General features: G+C 44.5%; 1 protein-coding gene across 1 annotated transcript; it reads right to left on the bottom strand.

Moving 5' to 3' along the window:
• Positions 1-19,443: 19,443 nt before the first annotated feature.
• On the bottom strand, positions 19,444-21,457 carry Lrrc30 (leucine rich repeat containing 30). Its single transcript, XM_034484271.2, has one exon. The coding sequence runs from the start codon at positions 21,017-21,019 to the stop codon at positions 20,117-20,119; it is 903 nt and encodes a 300-aa protein (XP_034340162.1). The 5' UTR covers positions 21,020-21,457; the 3' UTR covers positions 19,444-20,116.
• Positions 21,458-22,835: the final 1,378 nt, after the last annotated feature.

Here is a 22,835-nt window from a genome sequence, read left to right as displayed (position 1 = left end):
ACCATGCTGAGAGGAGAGATCTCATACACCTTGCGCCATGCCACCTAGAACAGGAGTTGCCCATCTGTAAAGTACAGCCACACTGGGTCCTCCCTCTGTGGCACTGGAGCAGAGAGAGAGGAAGAGATAAAGGCAGAGGTGAGAGCCCATATTCACATAGGCCCACGTTAGAGTTGTTATGTTTTATTAGTGCTTGCTATTCCTCTGCTGTGTCCGGTTTATACAATAAACTTTATTGTGGTTTTACATAGGGTTTGGTCATATGGGGGGGGGTTGTTCAGGCATCCACTGTGGGTCTTAGAATGTATCTTTGTGGATAACAGGGCACTACCCTAATCAGAGATAAATCCTTTGAAAGACCTCGTAGACGAGAACTTGGGTGGCATAGATGGACATCAAGCCAACAAGGATGCGCCATGAAAACACACTCAAGTCGTCAAGGAGAAAAGTGAAATTAGAAAAGAAGTCAACTGAAAATACATCCAGGAAGAAGCAGTGATTATAGGAAAATGGAGCCTAGCAGTGGGGAAAACATCTCCATCTCGTGTCCTTGTGGAATTAAAAACCTCCAGTGTTGTTGACAGAAGGACAGCTGAGGAGCTGGCTTCCTCATCCCTCTCCTTGATCAGGAGAACTGCTTTGAGGCCAATTTTCACAGGCTCACACTAGCTGGAACCACTCTCCAGCAAACACAGGAATCCCCTGCTGCTGTTTGTCAGGTGGTTTCTTCCCACCAGAACCCTGTAGGATATCTGATTCTGATCGAGAATGGGAGGGTAGGTAGAGACTCTGCACTCCATACTGTGGGACACATTTCTATTGTGTATGGTAGAAACAGTCTGTGCATAAGATATCAATACCTTAGCACAGAAACGTGTTAATGGTTTGAGTGTTCTGAATTGATTATCCAGGCCAGTTGGGCATGGAGGGAGTAGATGACTGACACCAGCAGACACTAACTCTACTAGGTGTTTCAAAAAGTGTCTGAACACGAACATTCAGAGGAGGAGGGAAGGGTACTGGAGATGATAATGAGAGAGACACAGATGTCTCAAGTCTCAGAAATGTGGCTGGCCATTCTGGACCAGAGGAGCAAGGGTAAGCTCTGAGTGATGGCTGCCTTGGATCCATTTTACTGCCCCATGAAGCCTGCTGGCTGGAGATGAGAGGAAAGACATATTTCGGGTGTTAACCAGCCTCCTTCTCAAATCCGTGGTTCTCCAAATGAAGCCTTGCTTCAGAGCCATCTCTGTCCATTGGCATAGGTGACAAGCATCACTTGGTATGCCTTCTGATTACAATTCCCAGTGCTGGGAGGCTCAGGTCCTGAGAGCTCCCACGGACAGGTCAAAGTTTTTCTTGAGAGATCAGATTATTTCTTGTGCTTTGGGCAAAGCATCATGGGACCATCATGGTGGTGGGCGCCTGTGGTAGGGTAGCTTCAACTTTACTATCAACTTGACTGGAATAAGAAACACCTAGGAGATTATAGAAGCACACCTGTAGTTGGGCTTCTGAGTGTGTTCCCACCAAAAATTAGATCCTGAAAGCTCTGATCAAGTCAGGGGCTTATCAGTTTCCATAGCTGGGCTTAGACCACAGGTCAGCTCTTCTGTTCCCCACATCCCCCCTGATCATTCTTACACTTCCTTTTCTGCTCTTCCAGGCCTGGAACAGCCTGTATCTCCACCAGGAGACAAACAGAAGCTAGTTCTGTGTTCTTGGACACCTATGACTTTAAGCCAAAATAAACCTGCTTCCTTTCTGAGGTATGCAGCTTTGGATATTTTGTTATAGCGACAGGGAAAGACTATACCTGTGGTTATAAAACAACAAGCCTCATGGTTAACATCCTAGTTCAAAAGCTGCCAAATACTTTTCTGTAAATACTTGAAAGAATAGCTGGCCACTAATGTCTCTTTTACAACCCCTTGATATGGTTACAGTGTGAAAGCAGCTGTATGTAATGTGTAACTGAACGACTGACTGTGATACAATAAAAGTTTATTGATACAAATAGCAGTGACAGAGATTTTTTGCTGGCCCTGATTTTGTTAAGAGAAGAAGGTTGTGTTGGTTCATGGTTTGAGAGAGTTCCCTCAAAGGGTTGCTTGGTCCCATGCACTTGGGCATTGCATCATGGGACCATCATGGTGGCAGGCACCTGTGGTTGGGTAGCTTCAACTTTACTATCAACTTGACTGGAAGAAAGAACACCTAGGAGATTATAGAAACACACCTGTAGTTGGGCTTCTGAGTGTATTCCCATCCAAAATTAGATCCTGAGAGCTCTGATCAAGTCAGGGGATTATCGGTCTTCATAGCTGAACCTAGTTGTAGGAAGTACATCACTGGACATGTTACTGGGATTGTATCTTTCCCTGGCCACTCCCTGTCTTTTCTTTTCTCTGCCATCTGTCTAGATCAGTGGCTCTCAACCTGTGGCTCAAGACTCCTATAGGAGTTGAACAACCCTTTCACAAAGGTCAACTAGGACCATAGGAAAACACAGATGTTTATGTTATGATTTACAACAGTAGAAAGATAAGAGTTATGAAGTAGCAGCTAAATAACTTTACAGTTGGGGGTCACTACAACGTGAGGAACTGTGTTAAAATATCTCAGCATTGGGAAGGTTGGAAACCACTGCTCTAGATGATTCTAAGACTGAGGAAGCGGCTCTGTCTTGGGTTTCCACCACCATGATGCTCTTCCCAAGTGAATGGGGACCAATCGTCCACTGGAGAGAGCTCTCTCAAACCATGAACCCAAATTAACCCTTTCTCATTTAACCTGTTGATGTCGCAGCAACAGCAGCGGTGAGAAGCTCTCTCCCATCCAACAACATGAATTCCAGTCCTTAAATGCACTTGGAAAGCCCCTCTTGCAAAATGAATTCTGTGGCATCTGACCCTGCTGGCCACACCAAAGCCACCATTTTTTAGGTAGTAGCAGAGCTGTGCTGGGCCATTCACACCTTGCCATATGGTTTCCATGGAGCTACTTGGCAGCAACTGTCAGCAGAAGGCATGACAGAGGCTGGTCACTCCATGAGGTGCCGTCTTTTGAGAGACATCCCTCACGGCATGTTGCTGCAGCTAAGCTTGGGCAGTGCTGAGATGTCAGCCTCGAGGGCTACAGAAACACCCCTGGGGAAAATAGCCCAGTACAGTAGCAGGATTAGCCCTGTCTCAATCTATCAACAGACACAGTAGAGGGCAGACAGGTGACTCTACTTCAAGACTCTTTAAATTAGAGGCACAGCAAAAGGATAAGAGGTGACTGACACTAATCCCCCCCCCCCCAAAACCACTCAACGAGTGAATGCCAGGACAGCATCTCAAATGTGGAGCCTGTAGAGATATGTGGCCACAGAGCCAGGTTTCCTCGCTAGGGGGGAAGGGAACTATGGCAGTCTTGCAGTGAAGAGGGGACAGTGGCTCACTTAGAGCTCCGCAGGGAAGGTCTCAGGCTACCTAGCAAAATCAATGAGACTCTGAATGAAAAGTGAAAGTCAGAGACAGAAACAGGAAATGCTGGGTTTGGGGAGGGATAGAAACCGCTGGGATGAGGAAGAACCAAACACTGTAATGGGGTTCTTAGAGAAGCAATATATAAAAATCCTTAAAGCAAAGGACTTCAGCTGGTGACAGAGCAGGGAGGGGCAGGGTCCATCTCAAAGAGGGCTATGTTGAAGCAGGGCTCTGCCAGACAAGACGCCTTAGAAACTTGTCATCTGTGTCCCATGTGCCTGTCACATGGTTATACCAATGCCTGTCCTGTGGCTGCATTCCCTGATTGACCAGCCGACTGAGAATAGTTTGCCTAAACTCTCACTGTTTACAAGAATATCTCAGAGCAGGGAAGTCCCCAAGGTCCAAGATCAACTTTGCCCTACATTCATTTTTTTTTTTTTTTTTTTTTTTTTTTTTACTTGAAATATCTAGTGCAAAAAGCATGGTCTCTGTCAGCAGCCTGAACAACCCATCTGGGACGTGTGGTGTCATCCATCAGAGTCGGCATTTTAATCCAGCATTCTGTCTGAAGCTCAGAACGAGAGATGGCAGTAGACCCGAAACCTGCCTGCATTCTGTTTACTGTTCCATTTCACCCTTGATTGGCTGTCACTTTCAGAGGTATTGAACACATGATGGAAGGGTTGAGTGGAAGTTTGCCGTAACTCCTCACTGTCCTGGATTTTCACAGTCAGTTATTTTAACAGAGTTACTACAACTGAAATGAAAATGTAAAAACATTCCTATGCATTCATTATTTTTAAAAAAATTACTTGTAAAATGGTACCACAGAATCTGAGCCTTCGTTGAATTGGAAAGAACAGGCTTTAAACGTGGGGGAGGGGGTGTTGGGGGATTGGTATTCTTAAGCTGTGTTTGAGAAGGGTGCTCCAGAAATACTGCTTGGTGAGGTGACCATCACCATCCAATACATACTGGTCCTGAAGCAAAGGTTCTCTCCTTCAAGAGACATTCACCAGCTCTTCCCTTACTATGGCTGCACAAACTATGTTTCAGCCTTCTCATTAAGTGATGAGTCAGGAATTCTTGCACAGTTATTAAGAGAAAAGTCAAGGAGACATCCTATTCCCTCCTTTTGTTCTGACAAGCTTGGATGAGCTAGAAGGTAAAGATCCAGGTTATACAGAACTGGTTAGAGTCCATGCAAGCCACGAAAGCCTTTCCCAGCTTCAGTTCCCCAATGTGAACAAGAGGTAAAATAGGAGATGTGTAACAGACCTTTCAAGATTTAAATGGACCTGACATATGGTAACAATGGGGTATATATGGAAAATATGTAACAGACTTGTCCAGACTTAAATGGGCCTGACACATGGTAACAATGGGGTGTATATGGGAAATATGTAACAGACTTGTCCAGACTTAAATGGGCCTGACACATGGTAAACAGACAGTAAATGTCATTTACACTTATGTTGATATCATTATTGAATGTGTGTTTTCGGTTAGTTCATGCACCAGCAACTATGTAGCTGAACTCTAGAGGCAGGTTAATATCTTCCACCAAAAAAATAGCCAACGAAGTAATACTGGTGATCATCCTGTCCCCATGCTGATGTCATCCTGTCCCCATGCTGATGACTTATTTAATTCATGGCTGCAAGTTTAATTATGTATGCACTGATAATGCTAGAGTTAACTAAATACCTGATGCTGCTTCCTGTAACTATCTTTCCCTTCTCCAGAACAGCGTTGCTTGGCATACCATAACTCTGGTTTACACTTAAAGGCATTTACATGACCTTTGATTGAAGAAACAAATATTAATTGATACAAAAGGCACCTGATATTAAGTATTTAACACGAGTTAATGTATGCTAGGTAAAGCAACCCTGAGATGGGGCAGATATTGTCTGTTGTCATGGTATAGGGTAGAGAAAGAGAGGTACTACTCAAGTTGTAGGCATGTTTGTGTGTATATGAGGGTTTTGTGTGTGTGTGTGTGTGTGTGTGTGTGTGTGTATGTGCGTGTAGAAGGGGTCTTATTACACAGTTTAGGCTGATCTTGAATTCACTATGCAGCCCAAATGCATTTGAACTTTTGGTCTTAGTGCTTTAGTATTTTTAGTGTTGGGATTGCAGGAGTGCATCTATGACACTTAATTACACCTTATATAAGCAAGTTATAAGCAACACATAATGATATACATATCCATGTAATTTAATTCATTCAATTATACACACATAGATGGAGATGTGTAGATAGATAGTTCTTCAACTGTGACATGCACTGAAAAGGAGTGGGTGAAGTCTTCTTTAACAAGTGTTTCAGCCATAGCCTCAAGGGACAATGTGTTTTCTTCAGGCAAGATATTCATGGATATTTCTGGGTTGCAGAGGTGCTTCCCCCTGTAGGAGCACGAGCTGCTCTTGTAGAACACAGAGGTTCTGTTCCCAACACCCACATGGTGGTTTATAACCATTAGTAACTTCAGTTCCAGGAGATCAAATCTGAGAGCGCCAGGCATACACATGGTTCATATGCAGACATGCAGACATGCAGACAAAAAAAAAAAGTATACACATAAAAACAGAATGAACCCTTATCAAAAGAGAAGAGTTTCCAGGGCCAGGTCCTCCAGTAGGACGGTGTCAACCAACTTCAAGAGCTAAAGAAATCCAGCACAGTGGACATTTTTAGGTGGCTATTGTGGTGGACAATCAATCTGAAGGTCATTAGACCCAGAGTTTGCAAGGTCTTGCAGGCTTTACTGAGGATTTTGGATTCTACTATGAGAGCATGTCGGTGGACTTTAAAGTAGTGATGTTACACCCTCCTATTTGCATAAACCCCTTGACTTCTGTGAGAGAGATGGACGAAAATAGAGCCCTAAAAGTGAAGCAAAGAGACAGAGAGAGAGAGAGATAGAGAGATAGAGAGAGAGAGAGAGAGACAGACAGACAGACAAGCAGGCAGGCAGAGACACCAAGAGAATCTGGGAGAAGGATTATATTTAAAAGAATAAGATGAAGATGAAGAAGCCAGGGAGGTGACTCAGACTGTAAAGCTCTGTAAGGCTGCTCTTGCAGAGAACCAAGGTTTGGTTTCCAGCATCCACGTGGTGGCTCACAACCATCTGTGATTCCAGTTCCATTGGATCCAATGTCCTCTTTTGGCCTTCTCTGGCCCTACAAACAGATGGCACACTTACATGTGTATGTAGGGGAAAAAACACTTCAACTATAATATAAATATAAATATAAATATAAATATAAATATAAATATAAATATAAATATAAATATAAATATGTCTTTTTAAAAGTAAAGGGTGGATAAATCAGACCAAACAGTCTGTATGTGGTGAGTCCCTCTTTATGATGCATCTAAGCACGGCTATTTGAATAAAGAAAAGCACACACAAAGGAAGCAAATTAAGGTTTGACAAATCTAAAGGTTTGCTTTGTTTTTACTCTAGAGTCAAAAATTGTTGGGTGGATGTTAGACTGCTCAAATTGAGAAAGTCATAAATATTTGTTTGCCTTTTATAATCAAACCAAAGAATACTTCTCTGCACACTCTGATTACATCATGGTAAAATTTGAATTTTAAAGACTTAAAATCGTAATGGTAATATTCATAAAGCCTCACTTGGGAATGATGGTGTGAGTCCTGTAATGTGTGTGTGTGTGTGTGTGTGTGTGTGTGTGTGTGTGTGTGTGTTGGTGTGTGCATGTGTATGTGCATTGTGTACATATGCATGTGTGTGCATGCGTGAGCACTCATGTGTGTTTGTGTGTGTTTACATGTCTGTACATGTATGTGTACATGCATATGCACTTCTGTGTGTTTGTGTATGTGCATGTGTGTGTGCATTGTGTGCATGTGTGTGCACTAATGTGCATTTGTGTGTGTGTGCATGTGTGTGCATGTGTGCACTCATGTGCATTTGTGTGTGTGCATGTGTAAGTGTGCATGTGTGTGCATGGCAAGTGTATATGTGCATTTGTGTGTGTTTGTGTATGTATGTCCATGTGTGTGTGTGTGCGTGTGCAAGTGTGTGTATGTGTGCACTCATGTGTGTGTATGTGCATATGTGTGCACTCATGTGTATTTGTATGTGCATGTGTGACCTTCCTGAGACTCTGCCAGTCTAGTTAAAAGGCAGATGTACCCATATTTCTCTAGTGTTAGTGATGGGCTAAGACAGCCTTGAATCATCAGCAACACTGGAAAGGCACCTGCTCTTCCTGCGCCCCAGCCTGAGAGCAGCATCATTATTTAGCTTAGAAATTATCCTACAGAAGCAGCTCTGTGCCATGGCACATGCCCAGTAGAACTGGGAAGTCCTCCTTCCAAATATTTTACACTTACCCTACACCAGATTATTGTAAGAGTTTATTTTCTCTTTTCCTTTGCCTCTCGTGTTCCCAAAGTGCAGTTTTCAAAGTAAGCTGTTAGCACGTTTGTAGGTAGTTTATACATTACTATGACACATGAGGACAAAGGTAAATAAGTTCATAATTACTCCTTGCATTTCACTACAGAACAGAAAAGGGCCCATCACCATCAGAACACATGTGGAGGGGACAACATCCCACAGAAGGCACAGTTCTATGTTTTTCTCTGCTACAGAACACTAGGCATGCTTAATGTGTCACAGAGTCCTGCTATTAACAACACATAAACAACCATCATAAAAAGCAAGCAAGTGAACATGCCCAGGGAGTTGTCTTTAGTTCTCAGCATTGCTTATCATTCTGTGTTATTTTCTTTCAAATAAATATCCTGCTCTCTCTCTCTCTCTCTCTCTCTCTCATACACACACACATGAATACATACATTCACACACATGTGCATGCACACACATGCACACACTGAAAAGAAACAGAAGGAAGTAAAGAACAAACTGAAAACAAGAGGTCACACTGTGTCCTGTCATTGCCCTTCCCCTCCCTGCCCTTAGCAACTTGTGTGAAAATGGGCCTCACACTATGGGCAGGTTTCTAACAGAAACTCCTACAGTATCCTTCTTTCTCTATACTTTCTGGTTTCTCTACCTGTGAAGAAAATCCAGGATGAGGTTGAAGGAACACACCACACCATACACACACACACACACAGAGAGAGAGAGAGAGAGAGAGAGAGAGAGAGAGAGAGAGAGAGAGAGAGAGAGAGAGAGAGAGACAGAGAGAGAGAGAGAGACAGAGAGAGACAGAGAGAGAGAGACAGAGAGAGAGAGAGAGAGAGAGAGAGAGAGAGAGAGAGAGAGAGAGAGACTGTGAGTGCCACAAGAAGCCCATCTGTGGAGAAGCACAAGGCACTTCTGCAGGCTGAGTAGTTGTGTGCTCCACACAGTGGTAAGAAGCCTGTGGGCTGGATGCTGATACCAGCACAGATAGCACGAAATCAGAGAAGACACAGGGGAGCTCTAAAGCTATAATCCATCCGATCTCTCACTCCAAGAAGTGCATGTTAGATTGACAGATGGAAGAGAGATTTTCCTGCTAAGAATTTTGAGAAGAAATGTAGTGTGACAGTTGTTTTTGCTGTCCTTTGTCCCTGGTTCATGTCTATAGTTTGAAAGCATCCTAACCCTCTACAGAACTGAAATAAATGATAATGGAGGAACAAGGGAAGGAAGATAAATAGAAACGTATCCAGTGAACTGAGATGCTGTGGAGATGACCAACAGGGACTGACACTCGAAGGCTGATTAAAATTGCTGTCAATTAGTAGAGAGAGAGAGGAAGATAGTAGCCAAGGCAGATGGACTGAAGTGTCCACTTGGGACCCATGCCCCTTCCACCTAAAAATGTCTGTGTGATTGGAGAACCTCCCTCTCACCATCAGATGCCCATTCCAAGATGTTTCACAGAAGCAGCTGTAAGAGCTAAATACAGTCACACCTCAGCCAGAATCTGGAAAAATAAATAGATGAAAGCATATGGTGATTTTCCAGGTGCACGGGCATAATTTGAAAATCCTAGCACAAGGGGAAAAAACATTTTGTTTTTGTTGTTGTTGTTGTTGCTGTTGTTGTTGTCGAAACCCTTGACAATTCCTGCATCTTTTGCTTGTATAGTTCCCCAAAGCTTCCCTCCAGTCCAGAATTCCTTTCTGAACCTCAAATCTCAAGCTCCTCTCCAGCAGACCCATTGTGAGGTCCGTTTATGATTTCACGCTAGCTAGCTGGCTGGCGTGTTCCTCTCTCCAGAAGCCTTCCTCCGCCCGAGGACCATGCCTCTGTCCTTCCAGCCGCACATGTCAAACACGCTGGTGGTATTTCTAGATCTCTCCACCTCCACATCTCACTCATCTGCAGCTTCTCTGATTCTCTAGTCAAATATCTTTGCGATTCAGCTCACGCCCTCCACTCTAGCTCTAGCGGGCACCCTCGATCCTCTGGAACAACACACAAACTCCTCGCTGGATTCATGCTACCTTACCTTAATCTCGTCTCAACCTGGTAGTCCATGCAGCTCCTCTAAAATGAAGTTCCAGTGTGGTTTTCATCTCCACTTCAAAAGTCTGACAGACTCCCACTTCATTCAGAGCAAAGCCAAAGAAGCTTCTGGTGGCCTGGAGCCTTGGAAGGGCCATGAGCGATGTCACTGTGACCTTGTGACCGTCTCGCACCTGCTCCATTCAGCCATGCTGGCTTCCTTGTTCCATGGGCACATCAAGCATGCCGCCACCTTTTCAAGTATGTTTTCTTCTTCCTGCGGGTATTAGCACTGGACTTGCCTACACAGCACTACTGTAGGACTTTGTTCAAACATTTCTTAACCACTCTCCTAACAGTCCTATGTCAAACACCCCTCCAGCCCTATTCTTTCTCTTTGCTTATTTGTCTCCTATATCTGACACACTGTATTCCGGCAAGGTTCTCTAGAGAACAGAACCAATAGGATGTGTAGTCGTTTGTTACATTGTAGGAGATTTGTTACATTGGCTTACATGATAGGTCTGGAGAATTCACACTGCCCAGTTCACAAGGCTGGATGTCTCCGCAGTTTCAATCTGGTGGTGAAGGCTGGAAGGATTCCTGGTGAGCTGCTGGTCTTTAGTCCATGTTGGAATCTCAAGGAAGCTGAGTCCTGATATTAGCAAAGGAAGCAGCAGCAGTGGCAGCTATAGGATAGATGAAGTTGTTAGCAAGAGTGAAAATAAGCCTGCCCAAATACAACTTCCTTTCTCCACGACCTTTTATCTGAACTAACACTGGAAGGGCTTTCCACATTTATAGTGAGTCTTTACACTTCAAACATCAATCTATAAAAATCCCCCACAGGTATGCCCAGCATTTTACCTTTTAGATCATTCCAGATCCAGTCAGGCTGACAGCCAAGGTTAATTGTCACATATACAGTGACCCATTGTATCCTCAGGGAACACATTGCAGAACTTTTAGTGAACACTTGAAGCCATGTGTAATAGGAAGTGCCACACACCCCACACCTTTATTTTAAATACAGACATGACTCTGATAAAATGTAGTTTGTAAATTAGGTCAGCTGAGCCTTGCTGCATGGTGGTCTGGAAGAATAGCGTGGGACAGTCATGTGACAGTCCCACGTTGCTGACCTTGGTTCCTTCTTCCCCAACACCTCCCAAGTTCATACTGCTACCAACCCCCTTAACCTCAAATACCACTTTAGAGATGAAGTCTATGATATGGCTCTCACACACATCTAAGGTTAGTCAAAAACAAACCTAATCCTTTAACTTGTGATTTCTATACTGCACCTAATGTCAGTTTGTGTCTTTGATCAAACATTTGAAGTGGAGAGAACCTTAGGAGGAGGAGTCATTTGCATACTTGTGTGAGTACTCACATCCATGTGTGTGTGTGTGTGTGTGTGTGTGTGTGTGTGTGTGTAAGCCCCTTTGAAGGTGATGTGCATTCTCTAACAGTTTCTCCATTGGCACCATGGTTTTGATTTTGGTTTTGGTTCCGGTTTTTCTTTTACTAGAAAGATTTTGCTATAAGCTCCTAAAGCATTATCACTGAATCAAACCCAATGAGGAGATTTTAAGGAAACAAACAGGTTATTGGGAAATGAATCTCTTCTAGACAGTTAAATCACTTTTTGCTCAATCAATCAGTGAAGACAAGCTGTCTTCTTCCTCTAAACATCCATTCCTTGATAATAAGAGACAGGATCCAGGTAACATGGTTGCCAGCAAAGCCTCTGGGGTACCCTAATTCTGGCCTAGCTCATTCTAGTTTCAAAGTTGAAAGAGCACATTTTATCAGAAGAGTCCAGTACTGGAGATACAAGCAAGGGCCTTAGGCAGGCTAGGCGGGCTCTCGATCCCTGAGCTATGCTCTGGCTTTTCCTCCCCATTTTATAGTTTTTGAATCAACCAAAAATTTAACATATTTCTTATGATGCTGCAAGGAGACAACAAATTATTCATTCTGGTCTATTTCTACAATGTATTTTGCCTTTTTAAAAAAAAATCATAATTATCACAAGCTTGGGGAATCTACGTACTGAGGAAAGCAAAGTTAAAAGGAAATTGTCTTGTAGAATCTCAAGGCAAAAGTAGCCCTGCAGTGCAGATGCTTTACCTCTGAATGACAGAAACCTGGAGGGGTCGAGTGGTGGTGGGAACACACTCACTGTCTTCATTCATTCACTCACTCTGTCTGCCACTACTGTGTGTCTATTCTATACAGGGTGCAAAGTGGCAGTCACCAAAGTGACAGCCACCCGGGAGTTTAGGGCCTCCAGGGACCGGAACTGATTAGGAATCTCCTCCTAACCCATGGAGCAGCTGGATACGGGCCCCACAGCTTTCTGCTTTCCATGGAACACATCCTGCTGGCTCTTGTTCTTTTCCTGTCTGCCTTGAGACGGAAATGCCTGAACTGTCAGTCCCAGCAGGCCATGCCTGGCTCTCCTTCAATCCCATGACATGGATGTCCTCTCAAAAGAGGCAGGAATCTAAAGTTTTACCAGGTGTCCCAGTTGAGTCTAACAGGGCTTCAGTAGGGTTCCAACCCTACTGGCCAGGTTCAAGGACACCCTGCCTTTCCCTGCCCTCTTCCCATTGCCAAGTGCCAATGACCTGCATTAGCATCCACATGGTAGGTAAACTGAGGCAGGCAGCCATTGGGGGTCAGTGCTTAGAGCCACTAACTAGGGTGGATCCAGATACCTACAAGGGTTGCTGCCAACAGCAGCCAGCAATTAGAGAAGTTACTCAGCAAACTTTTCTTTGAGGGAACAAAGCTTAGTTTACTGGGGCTGGCACTCCCTGTGACCAGCAGAAAAATTATGAACTCTTCTAAATCATTGGGGCTGGTAAGAAAGAAAGAAGAATAAAAAGAGAAAATTCACACACACACACACACACACACACACACACACTGAGTGATTGAAACAAAAAGCAGAGTTCAATAACTTCGTACATACAAACATACATGTATACATACATACATATGTACATGCATACAGACTTACAGACAGACATATACACATTCACACATAAGATAGTTAGAGCAAAGTTCCAGCAACCCCAAGCATTTCACACATACACATATACACACATATACACACTGTTGGTGGATGGAAGGAACGATGTTCCAGCCCCGATTCATACAAACCTTACACATATTCATACATACATATGTACACATGTACACACAGTTGATGGATGGAAGGAACGATGTTCCAGCCCTCCACACTTTATTCTTTCTTACATAGCTTATATATCCCAGCAAAATCTTTCAAGCAGCATAAAATTACAACATGATTACGTTTTAGTTTTCTTCTAGTAAATAATTATTTAAAAAGTGTGCTCCCCAATACCTTTACAAAAATTAATGTTTCATAATACAGGTAAAGAAAATAAATTATTCCCGAAAACCCATGTGCCTTCGTAACTAAGCAACTTGTTATAGATTAACAAAGTGTAAGAAAGCAAGGTAGTTTTCTCGGACAGTTTCTCTTAGTGGCAGGCAGCAATTTGTGGTTACAAAGAAAGGAGTAATTATTTTACTATTTATCATTAAAAGTGATCTTTTTAAAATCTTAAAAGAATCACAAACCTAAACTTTATATAAAAATCAGTCATATCTACCTTAAATCCCCAGAAAGCATTCTACTCATCAGCAATTCTTATTAAATTGTATCAGGAAGCTGAGGTAAAAATGGGTATAAGAAATCAATCATCACCAGTCCAGCCTCAGTGAGAGTCACGCCAGCCAGTGCTGCCATTGTTCTTGTTCCCTGACCATAAACAGTCACCAGCTTAACTAATAAGAGTGTGCCTTTCTGAACTTCAGATTGTTCCCTAACATTTTTTACATCAGACCCAGCAGTAAAAACACCTCAACATAGCTTCACTAACAACTTTGTTTTTCCAAATGTTTTCTAAGGGCGGTGGTCATTGCTGACAATCTGCATCTCTAAGTTCTTCTCTAGGGTGGTGACTGAATCATTAATCTGCTCCAGCAGCAATGCCTGGAAGAGATCAAGCACTATTATTGTGGGTGCCAGAGATACTGCCCAGTGAGGGACTGGAAACCCCCTTAAAGTTTTCATATCATTTTTAGATTAAGAGGGATGTGAGGGCAGTAAGCAGAGCAGAACTCCATAACAGCATGAATCCTCAGGACACGTGGTCCTTGGTAACACTGAGGCCCACCCATGTGGCTGTGGTAACCAGTGGGCCATCTTCCATGAGTTCTAGAGTCATTTGTCCTTCCTCCTGTATGACCCTTGGCAGCCATCTTCTTCTAACCTCCTCAGCTGAGCAGCCTCTCAGCGACCTTCTGTGTGAGTGGACATCATCATTTGTCAGAGATTCTGATGCCCAGAGAGGGCAACAGAATCACAGCATACAGAGCCTTTACAGTGTGAAAAGAGAAGTATGGGTCTCACCTGGACCAGCTACTTCACAATCTCTCCTGTTGAGGTTCAGATTACTCTTTTATGCAAATCTCACATAAGGCTCTGATGAGAAGTCAACACCCAGGATCTTTGACAAGCTGGGTCCTTTTAAGACCCTGTCTGCCCATAATCTAGCAAAGGAAGAATGCAGAAGCACCTGTCTATTTCAGGACACAGAGTTCTTCATCTCTCTCCACGTGGCAATCCAACACATTGGATCTGGGATAAAGAAAACAGGACAGAAAACACAGAGGAATTATAAAGTAGACTTGCATTAGGAGAGTGAGATTTACAGAATCTTCATCAAGGCAAAACAGAACAAACATAGTTATGTTGGCTATATGTACCCAACACTGTTCAGTGACACCACACCCTTGACACCTCTTGTCCTTCCCAAGAGACTCTTCACTCTCTCCCACATCTCTTACGCAGTTTCTGCTACAGTGATGCTTTCTCTAGGCAAGCCTCATCTCCTTTGCCCATGGACCTGAGAGTGAGAGGCCAAATCTTTTAAGTTCAGACTTTATTTTGGAGAATCTGACCTAAGTTTGAACTCAGGTAACTAACAGGCTGGTACCTAGCATTAGTTTCCAAGTTGCCCCCCAACAAAACCCAAGCCTAGCTCCAGTCTCTAGGCTAATCCCCAACAAGACCAGTGTCTCCAGGTTATACCCTCAACATGACCAGTGTCTCCAGGTTACACCCTCAATAAGACCAGTGTCTCCAGGTTATTCCTCCAACACACCTCCACCCCTAGGTTACAAGCCCACCCCCATGCCTGATGACCACAAATGCAGAGGGGAACAGAAGTTAAGTTTAGGATATGACTCCCAGCACCAGCTAATTATGTTAAAGGCTGATAGACATCTGGGACTTCCCCACCATCAAACAAACCTTCATTGGAGGGCCCCCTGAGCTAGCTTGAATAGAATAAAGACCCTTCAGTGAGTTGCATCAGATCTGCTCCTGTCTATTATATTTGGGGATCACTAACATTTCTTTGGCACTACAAGAGTACCTGGGGGTGCTAGTCAACTATCTTCATGACTGTAACATCTGCACAGTCTCAGGGCACACAGGTGCAAAGCAGATAGTGACCTATTAACATGCTTGCCTCTGTCCTAAGCTCTTTGCACCCCCCTGCTGAGTGGATGCATAGTGTAGTGAGCATGACATATAAGAGTACGGGGGATTTCCTAAAGTAACATGGTCATCACGATTATGTCTGAGGAGCTCAAGTCACAGAAGACCAAAGAATATGGGAAATCATGGGCTATTCCTTTGGCAGCTCCAGCCCTTGGTGTTAGAGCCAACAACAGCGCCCGCCAGTATCAATGATGTATACTTTCCCTCGTACAGGAACGTGTTTTGTTCCAACTCCAGTTCATCTTTTATTTTCTGCCCTCTACTGAGATAAGGAGCCTTAGGAAATATGTCGTCTCCTTGTAAATAGATTCCTAGGACACTACTAAAAAAAAAAAAAAAATCTGCATAGCAAGCTTCATGCTAATAGCTTTCACTTATGCTGGCCCTAATGATGCCCAAGCTCTTCCAGATTCATTATGGCCCCTCTTTTGCTTTTATTACTGCGCTGTCTCTATTTTTTTTAATTAGCAACGCTTTGGATTTAACATGTAACCTGATGTGTAACTTAAAAGAGACATTTGAAGAGAGTTCTTTCCTGTACAAGGTCAAGATGGCCCCCATCACTGTTTTTAATAGCTTTTATGTTTCTCTGAAGCTTATTTTGTTTTCTTAAAGTGCACAGAAGGGTCATATTTTGGTATTCTTGGATTCATCATGATTAAGAAATGGCATCAAGGGTCCTGATGCACATGACAACCAAGCTGGAGATTCTGTTTCTCCTGGGTGTGTTATAAAAGACTGAAGAGAACTTCTGAGACAGCAGGTTACTCCTGGGACACTTAGAGAGTAGACATTAATGCCATCACTTCGTGGGTATTTCCACATTAGTCTAATCAAGCGGCTCAGTCTTTGCCTTAGTATTTGCATCTTTTTGAGATAACTCCCTGAACTTGGTCTCTATTTTTTTAGCCATTAACCAGAATCTCAGTGATTCTGGGAGGTTGAGAGGGGAGTCACTCCTGGGCCTGCATATATGACAGCTATAAGCACTTGATTTGAAGGCTTCACCTGTCCCGTGGTCTTTGACCACTGACATCAGAATATGTTTCCAGTAACAAGTCCTTTCTTCATCCTTTTCCTCTTGCTTGGCTATTAAAACACGCATTTGCTTAGTGCTTTGAGGCCTCTCAGAGATTTATCTCCAAGATGCAGATAATCATTGCTTGCTGGGGGAAAAAAAAAACCAAAAAACTAGCTACTTCTTATGCATCCATCCCTATAGATAATGATATCTGTAACACATTTTCTGTTTCCCAATTCAAGACATGTTCACACTGGAATCCAGGTGTGCTGTCCCGAAGTCACTCTGTCTTTGGTTACTGAAGAATCAGTTTATTAACCAAAGCCCAAGAATGGAGTATTGCTTCTATGGTCCATGAATTAAGTCAACAAGCTCAGTGATGACTACCGTTTCTCTCTCTGATGTGCATTTAGCGCTATTATTCCACAAACAGATGTGTCTTTTCAGTTGTCCTCCTTTCTTAGGAGCAGAGGGGTTTTGCTTAATTGTGTGTTCATACATTGCAACTGCTTCAAAAGGTATTTCCGAGCAAATACCGGCACGCCTGCGCACTGAGAGCCCCAGAGACGGGAAGCACAACACTACCGGGAATGGAGCCGCCGACTCCCCACATCAAGCACCAATTAGTTCCTATTCTTTGACAGTATGAGCGCCACAGCCAGTGCAGTCATCCTCGGCGCTTTGATTCTGAGAGTATCTGGAACACCTGCAATTTACTTGAATGTGGAACTGGGGGAGCCATGACAGATAGGCGAGAGGTGTTCCACAGACAGTCAGTAAACGTGGAGCTAGACTACAGAGACAGAGGTTATAGTCCCTCCACACTAGTATTTTGAATAACTAAGCCCATTAGCTGGGATTTGGCTCAGCACTTCCCTTTATCAATAAAAAGAAGTATTTACAAAGAATCAATATCTAAAGCACGTTGGGCAAACTGCTCAGCTTTTGTGGTTCCCCAGCGAGTGTTAACAGAGAAAAACCTCACTCTTGTACTTCTGAAAGCTTCCAGCGGAAGCTGGCAACCGAATTATTTTTTTTCCCCCTTTTTAAAAAGTACAATGAGCTCGCAGGTCACCTTCAAAATATGGTAGATCCTCTCCCAGGAGTGGTGTGGCGTGGGATCAAATGGCTGAGAAGGCGGTGGAGGAGATAAAATGATCTCCCAGCAGGATGAGGACGGAGCCCTTGGCCTCACCCGTGTCTCTGCTCAGAGCAAGGTCACGAAAGCTCAGTGTGAGCCAAAGCAGTCCACAGCATAGACACTCACGGGCATGGTCCTGGCACACGCCCGGGCCTGCCCGACAGCTGCACGCACTTCAGCCCAAAGCTTCAGTGAGTGACCTGCCCAGCTCTGCAGAGCAGAGCTCGCCCTGTAATTTCCCACTGAGTCAGGAGGTCAAGTGAGAATTCCTCTGATGTTTTTAAATAGTCTTGGCTCCAATAAAGCAAAGCGGGGGATTTTGGAGTGTGCCCACGTGGGCTGGTGGAGAGCTGCCGGTCTCCTGTTACTTCTGTTACTCCTGTTACTCCACGTGGGCTGATGGAGGCTTCCTCGGCTGCCTCCAAGAGACACAGGTGAGATCTGTTTGCAGTGTTCAAGAGAGGAGAGTGTGCACAGATGTGTTAATGGCAAGTGGTGTCTAATTATCAGCTGTAGGAACTGGCTTTCTACTTTGGTGCATGGGAAAATTGGGATTGGAGTTTGGGTAGAAAATCACTTGTTCCTATAAGTTTGTGACCCTCCCATCCCCCACTATCTCTTGGGAAAAGAAAGAAGGCAGCTGTACATAGCAAGAGCCTTACCTTGGAACTTGGCAGCAGCCTCTGCCCTGAAGCTTTATTACCCTTCCTATGCAAGGAAAGGGGAGAATGCAGGGGCGCTCAGGTTAGATGCTTGCGGTGCAAGGAGAAGTTGATTTATCACCCCACCTGTGCTCTGAGCTTGCTTCACATTGCTGCCAAGGCTCTGGAACCTAAGACAAGCTACACTAGGGTCTTGGTATTCTTGCTTCATGGGGATCTCAGCTTAACACACTTGAGGAAAGCCCATGAGGGTCTCTGTCTTTCACCCAACTTTGATCTCCTTGGTAGAGAACACAGGATATCATCTCTGTCAGAGTCCCAGCCTCATGTTGTAGCTTGAGAAGGGGCTATAAACGTTTAATTCAATTGAACTAAAAGTTAATATGAAATTAACTCTAAAAGTCTTGCCAGCAGTCTCAGATCCTAGAACTTGCTGTTTGTTTGTTGTTACTATTTTCTATAAACTGTATGTAAAGAAATCGGAGGAATCTGCTGTGGTATTTATTTTTTTATGTGTATGCATGTCTTGCCTACATGTATGTTTGCACACCATGTGCATGCCTGGTGCCAGAGGAGGCCAGAAGAAGACATCTGATCTCCTGGAACTGAAGTTACAAATCATTTTGAGCTGCCATATGGGTGCTGTGAACAGATCCCAGACCCCAGGTCCTCTACAAGAACAAATTCCATCTCTCTAGTCCCTCCATCTAACTCTAATATTGACATCCCGAGGCATCCGGCTGCCACAATGACAGCATGATCATGTGACCCAGGCTCACTGTCAAGGCTTGCCCTTACATTCCTTTGACTGACAGCTGTACCCTCTTATCAATACAAAGGCCAGCTTAGGACCTCAATGGAGATCTTTGCTTACATGCCCTTATGTGAAACTTAAGTATCGAATAGTCATCCTTTCCAAAACTTTAAAGGGTAATTACTTTGTGCATGTGGTATGTCCTTATGGTATCCTCACTCCCACCCATTGGCTGTTCTCCCCTGTGATTTCTCTTGTCTCTGAGGAAATAGTGAAAGCAGAAAGGACAACTGTTGGGGGAGGGGCTGGGAAAGAAGACTGAGGCTCCACACTGAGGCCGTCATGTTTATTCCCTGAAAGCCATGGTGCCATCTGGTTGTCACCAGCACACACAACCATGAATAGCCCGATACAGATCCTGTAGACGTCTTAAAGGAATTGTTCCTATGGTCATTTTCCCCAAACCCGAAGGGACGGCTTTGCCTGTCTTGGTCCCAGACAGCACTTGAGCCTCCTCCTTACCCTTGGGGCTGACACGGGAACTTGTCTTGCTGTTGCCACCTTGCTGCAGGTTACTGGCTGGAATGGAAAACACCCGAAAGTAGATAATTTCTGCCCTTCCCATCATGCTTGGCCCACAGGACATAGAAGTATATATTTGATTTTGGAATTATGTCAAGTCTGACTTATCATTCACGTTACTGAGAGCTAAGTCTCACTGTTAGAGTTGGTTTTTTTTGTTTTTTGTTTTTTTTTCCCTTTTGGTAAACCCCAAAGCCTGCTTCAAGTCAGGCTTTGAGAAAGTATTTTCTTGGTCAGGATACTGAGAACTGATAAGCTTTATAGCAAATGTCTCACCTGGTCAGATGCTCCACAGCAACTTAGCAAATAAAAGCCCAGCACTGACAGACGCTAACATTAAAAGGCTTTAACTAGAGAAAGACCCTAGCTAACAGAGTCCACATGACCTGTCCCATGTCCGTGTGTCTGATGTCCACACCTCTGCTGTCCACCTCAATTGTGCTTTTTGTCCTTCAGGTAGCTGTAGAGCATCTCCAGACCCCCCTCCACTAGCTCCGGCAGGGGCTTGGATAAAGGATTATGGGAAATGTGCAGCCCTTTGTCCATGGGATTCCACGCAATCCTCCCCAGTCTACAGAGCAGGTAGAGTTCATCCGGAAGGGTCTGGATGTCGTTGTTATTCAGGTTTAGCAGCTCTAGGCTGGTGACCAGACACAGCGACCTGGGGAAGGAGTGGATGTTGTTACTCTCTGCAATGAAGATCTGTAAGTTAGCCAGGCACTGGATGCTCTCGGCGATGTTTTCCAGGCGATTGGAGCCCACATGCAAGAAATCCAGTTCCTTCAGAGAGAATACACAGAGGGGGATGTGAGCAAAGTAGTTGTTGCTGAGGTTCAGCTTCCGAAGTCTGGAGAGGTCTGCAAAGCTGGCTGGGAGCTGGGACAGGCAGTTGTGTGACATGCTCAGCACTTCCAGGTTCCTGCACAGGCTGAGCTCGGCTGGCACCTCCGTCAGGCAGTTCATGTTGAGGAACAGGACCTTGAGGCTCTGGAGGAGACTGACTTCTCTGGGGAGACTCTTGAGGCAATTCCCACACAGGTTTAAGACCACAATCCGGGTCAGCCTACCCACCTCAGGAGGGAGAACTCGGAGCTGGTTGTGGGACAGATTGAGTTTCTGAACCTCCAGCAAACCCCACAGAAAATCTGGGATGTCCGTCATCCCTTTTGTGACTAAGCTGAAGCTGACGTGCCTCATGCCACGCTTCAGCAGGGACCGTGGGTCCTTCCCCAAGAGCAGGGTATCATCCCACGAAGAGAACTTCTGTCTCTTCCCCACCAGAAGCCTCTTCGGGTCCTTGTCGTTGGAGCTGGCCCTGGACTGTTTGGCCCCCATTGAGTCTTCCTTTCCTTCTTCAAGGTTAGATGTTTGTCCTGCCTGAGCTCCCAAACATCAGACTGTGGTGGGCAGTGGCATTGTGGAAGTGAAGACCAGAATACAGCCAGGGGGTCCTAGCATGGACAGAGCTTGTCTTGCCAGGCCTTGTAGATGACTGAGTCAGAAACCTGCTTGGCTGCGGGAGAGCTGTGCCTGTTTCTGGGGGTGTGGTAAGGCGGTTTCTCTCTGAGTGGACAGCAGGCTGTAATGATACCCTTGTCTCTGAGGCTTCCAAACAGAACTGCTGGCTTCCTTCTGTGTACCATGAGACAGCTGTCACTGTCATTCCGCTGGAGTATTACTGACCTGGTATGTGCTCACAGGTTACAGGGCGGTTTCATATAACGGGGCTCTCGGCTCTTCTTTGGTATCACAGTTGAGCAGGGTGATTAACAAATGTGCTAGAAAAAGAAACAAAGTAGAAAAATACGGCTGACCGCACCACAGCGATCCCCAGCTGAGGGAACAGATCCCAGAGAGACAGTGCCCATTGCAGCCTGCCTGGGCGCTACAGGTGGAGTTAGGTTTCCAGAGCTAAGGCTCATCCGATGTTGTTACTGTGCCCACTGCAAGTGTCAATGAACTGTGCTGGTGAAAAAATAGCAAAAGCTGCCTGGACACTTGGCCCTGCCCCAGGCAGAGGCTCTCACTGTGCCTGCCAGGGGTGACTTAGTGAAGAGGGTCAGTTTCCCTTGCTGCTGTCGTAACTACAGAGCTCTGGTCCCTCTGTGAAATGACAGAGCAGACACTTCAAACACAGGACACTAATTATTCTTCAGGGGTAGTCCCATCCCCTGGCTACCTACCATTTCTCTCTCTCTCTCTCTCTCTCTCTCTCTCTCTCTCTCTCTCTCTCTCTCTGTTTCTGTCTGTCTCTCTGTGTGTCTCTTTTACTGTCTCTCTGTCTCTGACTTTCTATATCTGTCTCTCTGTCTCTATTTGTCTCTGTCTATCTCTGTCTCATTGTCTCTGTTTCCCTGACTCTGTCTCTGTCTTTGTCTCTTTATCTCTATCTCTGTCTCTCTCAGTGTGTCTCCATCTGTCTGGTTCTCTCTGTGTCTCTCTTATTGTCTCTGTCTCTCTCTGTCTTTTTGTTTGTTACTTCACTTGATTACTTTGTCTTTGATCTAAGAACTGGTCATGTTCTTCGGATGTACCTAGAATGATATAAAAGCAGGCTGGAGAAAAATAAAACTGCTTCAGCCTCAGTAAGGGCTAGAGTCATGTTATAAGTTTGCCTAACTGTTTTTCTTTTTCAATCCTTACTCCCTCTCTTGAGACCCTGTTGACTGACTGAGCTGGCTTGGTCAGAGGAAAGGCCAAGTTACTTATGCAGAATCAACTTACTGTCCAGGATCAAGTAAGCAAAGTGAAGATGCAGATCTCCATAGGCCAGGCAGGAAACAGGAAAAGGGCTCCAGGCTTAGCCCTGTGGAGATAGGATTAGTAGGGGAAGGAAAATGGCTCCTTATTTTCAAGTTCTACGAGGATGGACTAGAAGAATATTAATGTTGACGATGTAGCCACATCATAGAAATAATGTAATTAGGCATGAACCCTGCACTATAACCAAGAAGAGCAAAGTAAAGTGTGTGTGTATATATATATATGTATATATAGTGTGTGTGTGTGTGTGTGTGTTTCAGAAAAGTTTAGTGGGCACAGTTTAGATACTGATTGTCCTGGGTCTTGTTTTCCTCATCAACAAAGCATGCTGTCTGTAGGAGTGAGTGTCCAGAGCCCCTTCCTGCTCTGTGAAGCCCCACAGCAAGTG

Source organism: Arvicanthis niloticus, chromosome 21 (assembly GCF_011762505.2).
Source record: "Arvicanthis niloticus isolate mArvNil1 chromosome 21, mArvNil1.pat.X, whole genome shotgun sequence".
Classification (NCBI taxonomy): Eukaryota; Metazoa; Chordata; class Mammalia; order Rodentia; family Muridae; genus Arvicanthis; species Arvicanthis niloticus.
This window is presented reverse-complemented; position numbering and strand designations above follow the sequence as displayed.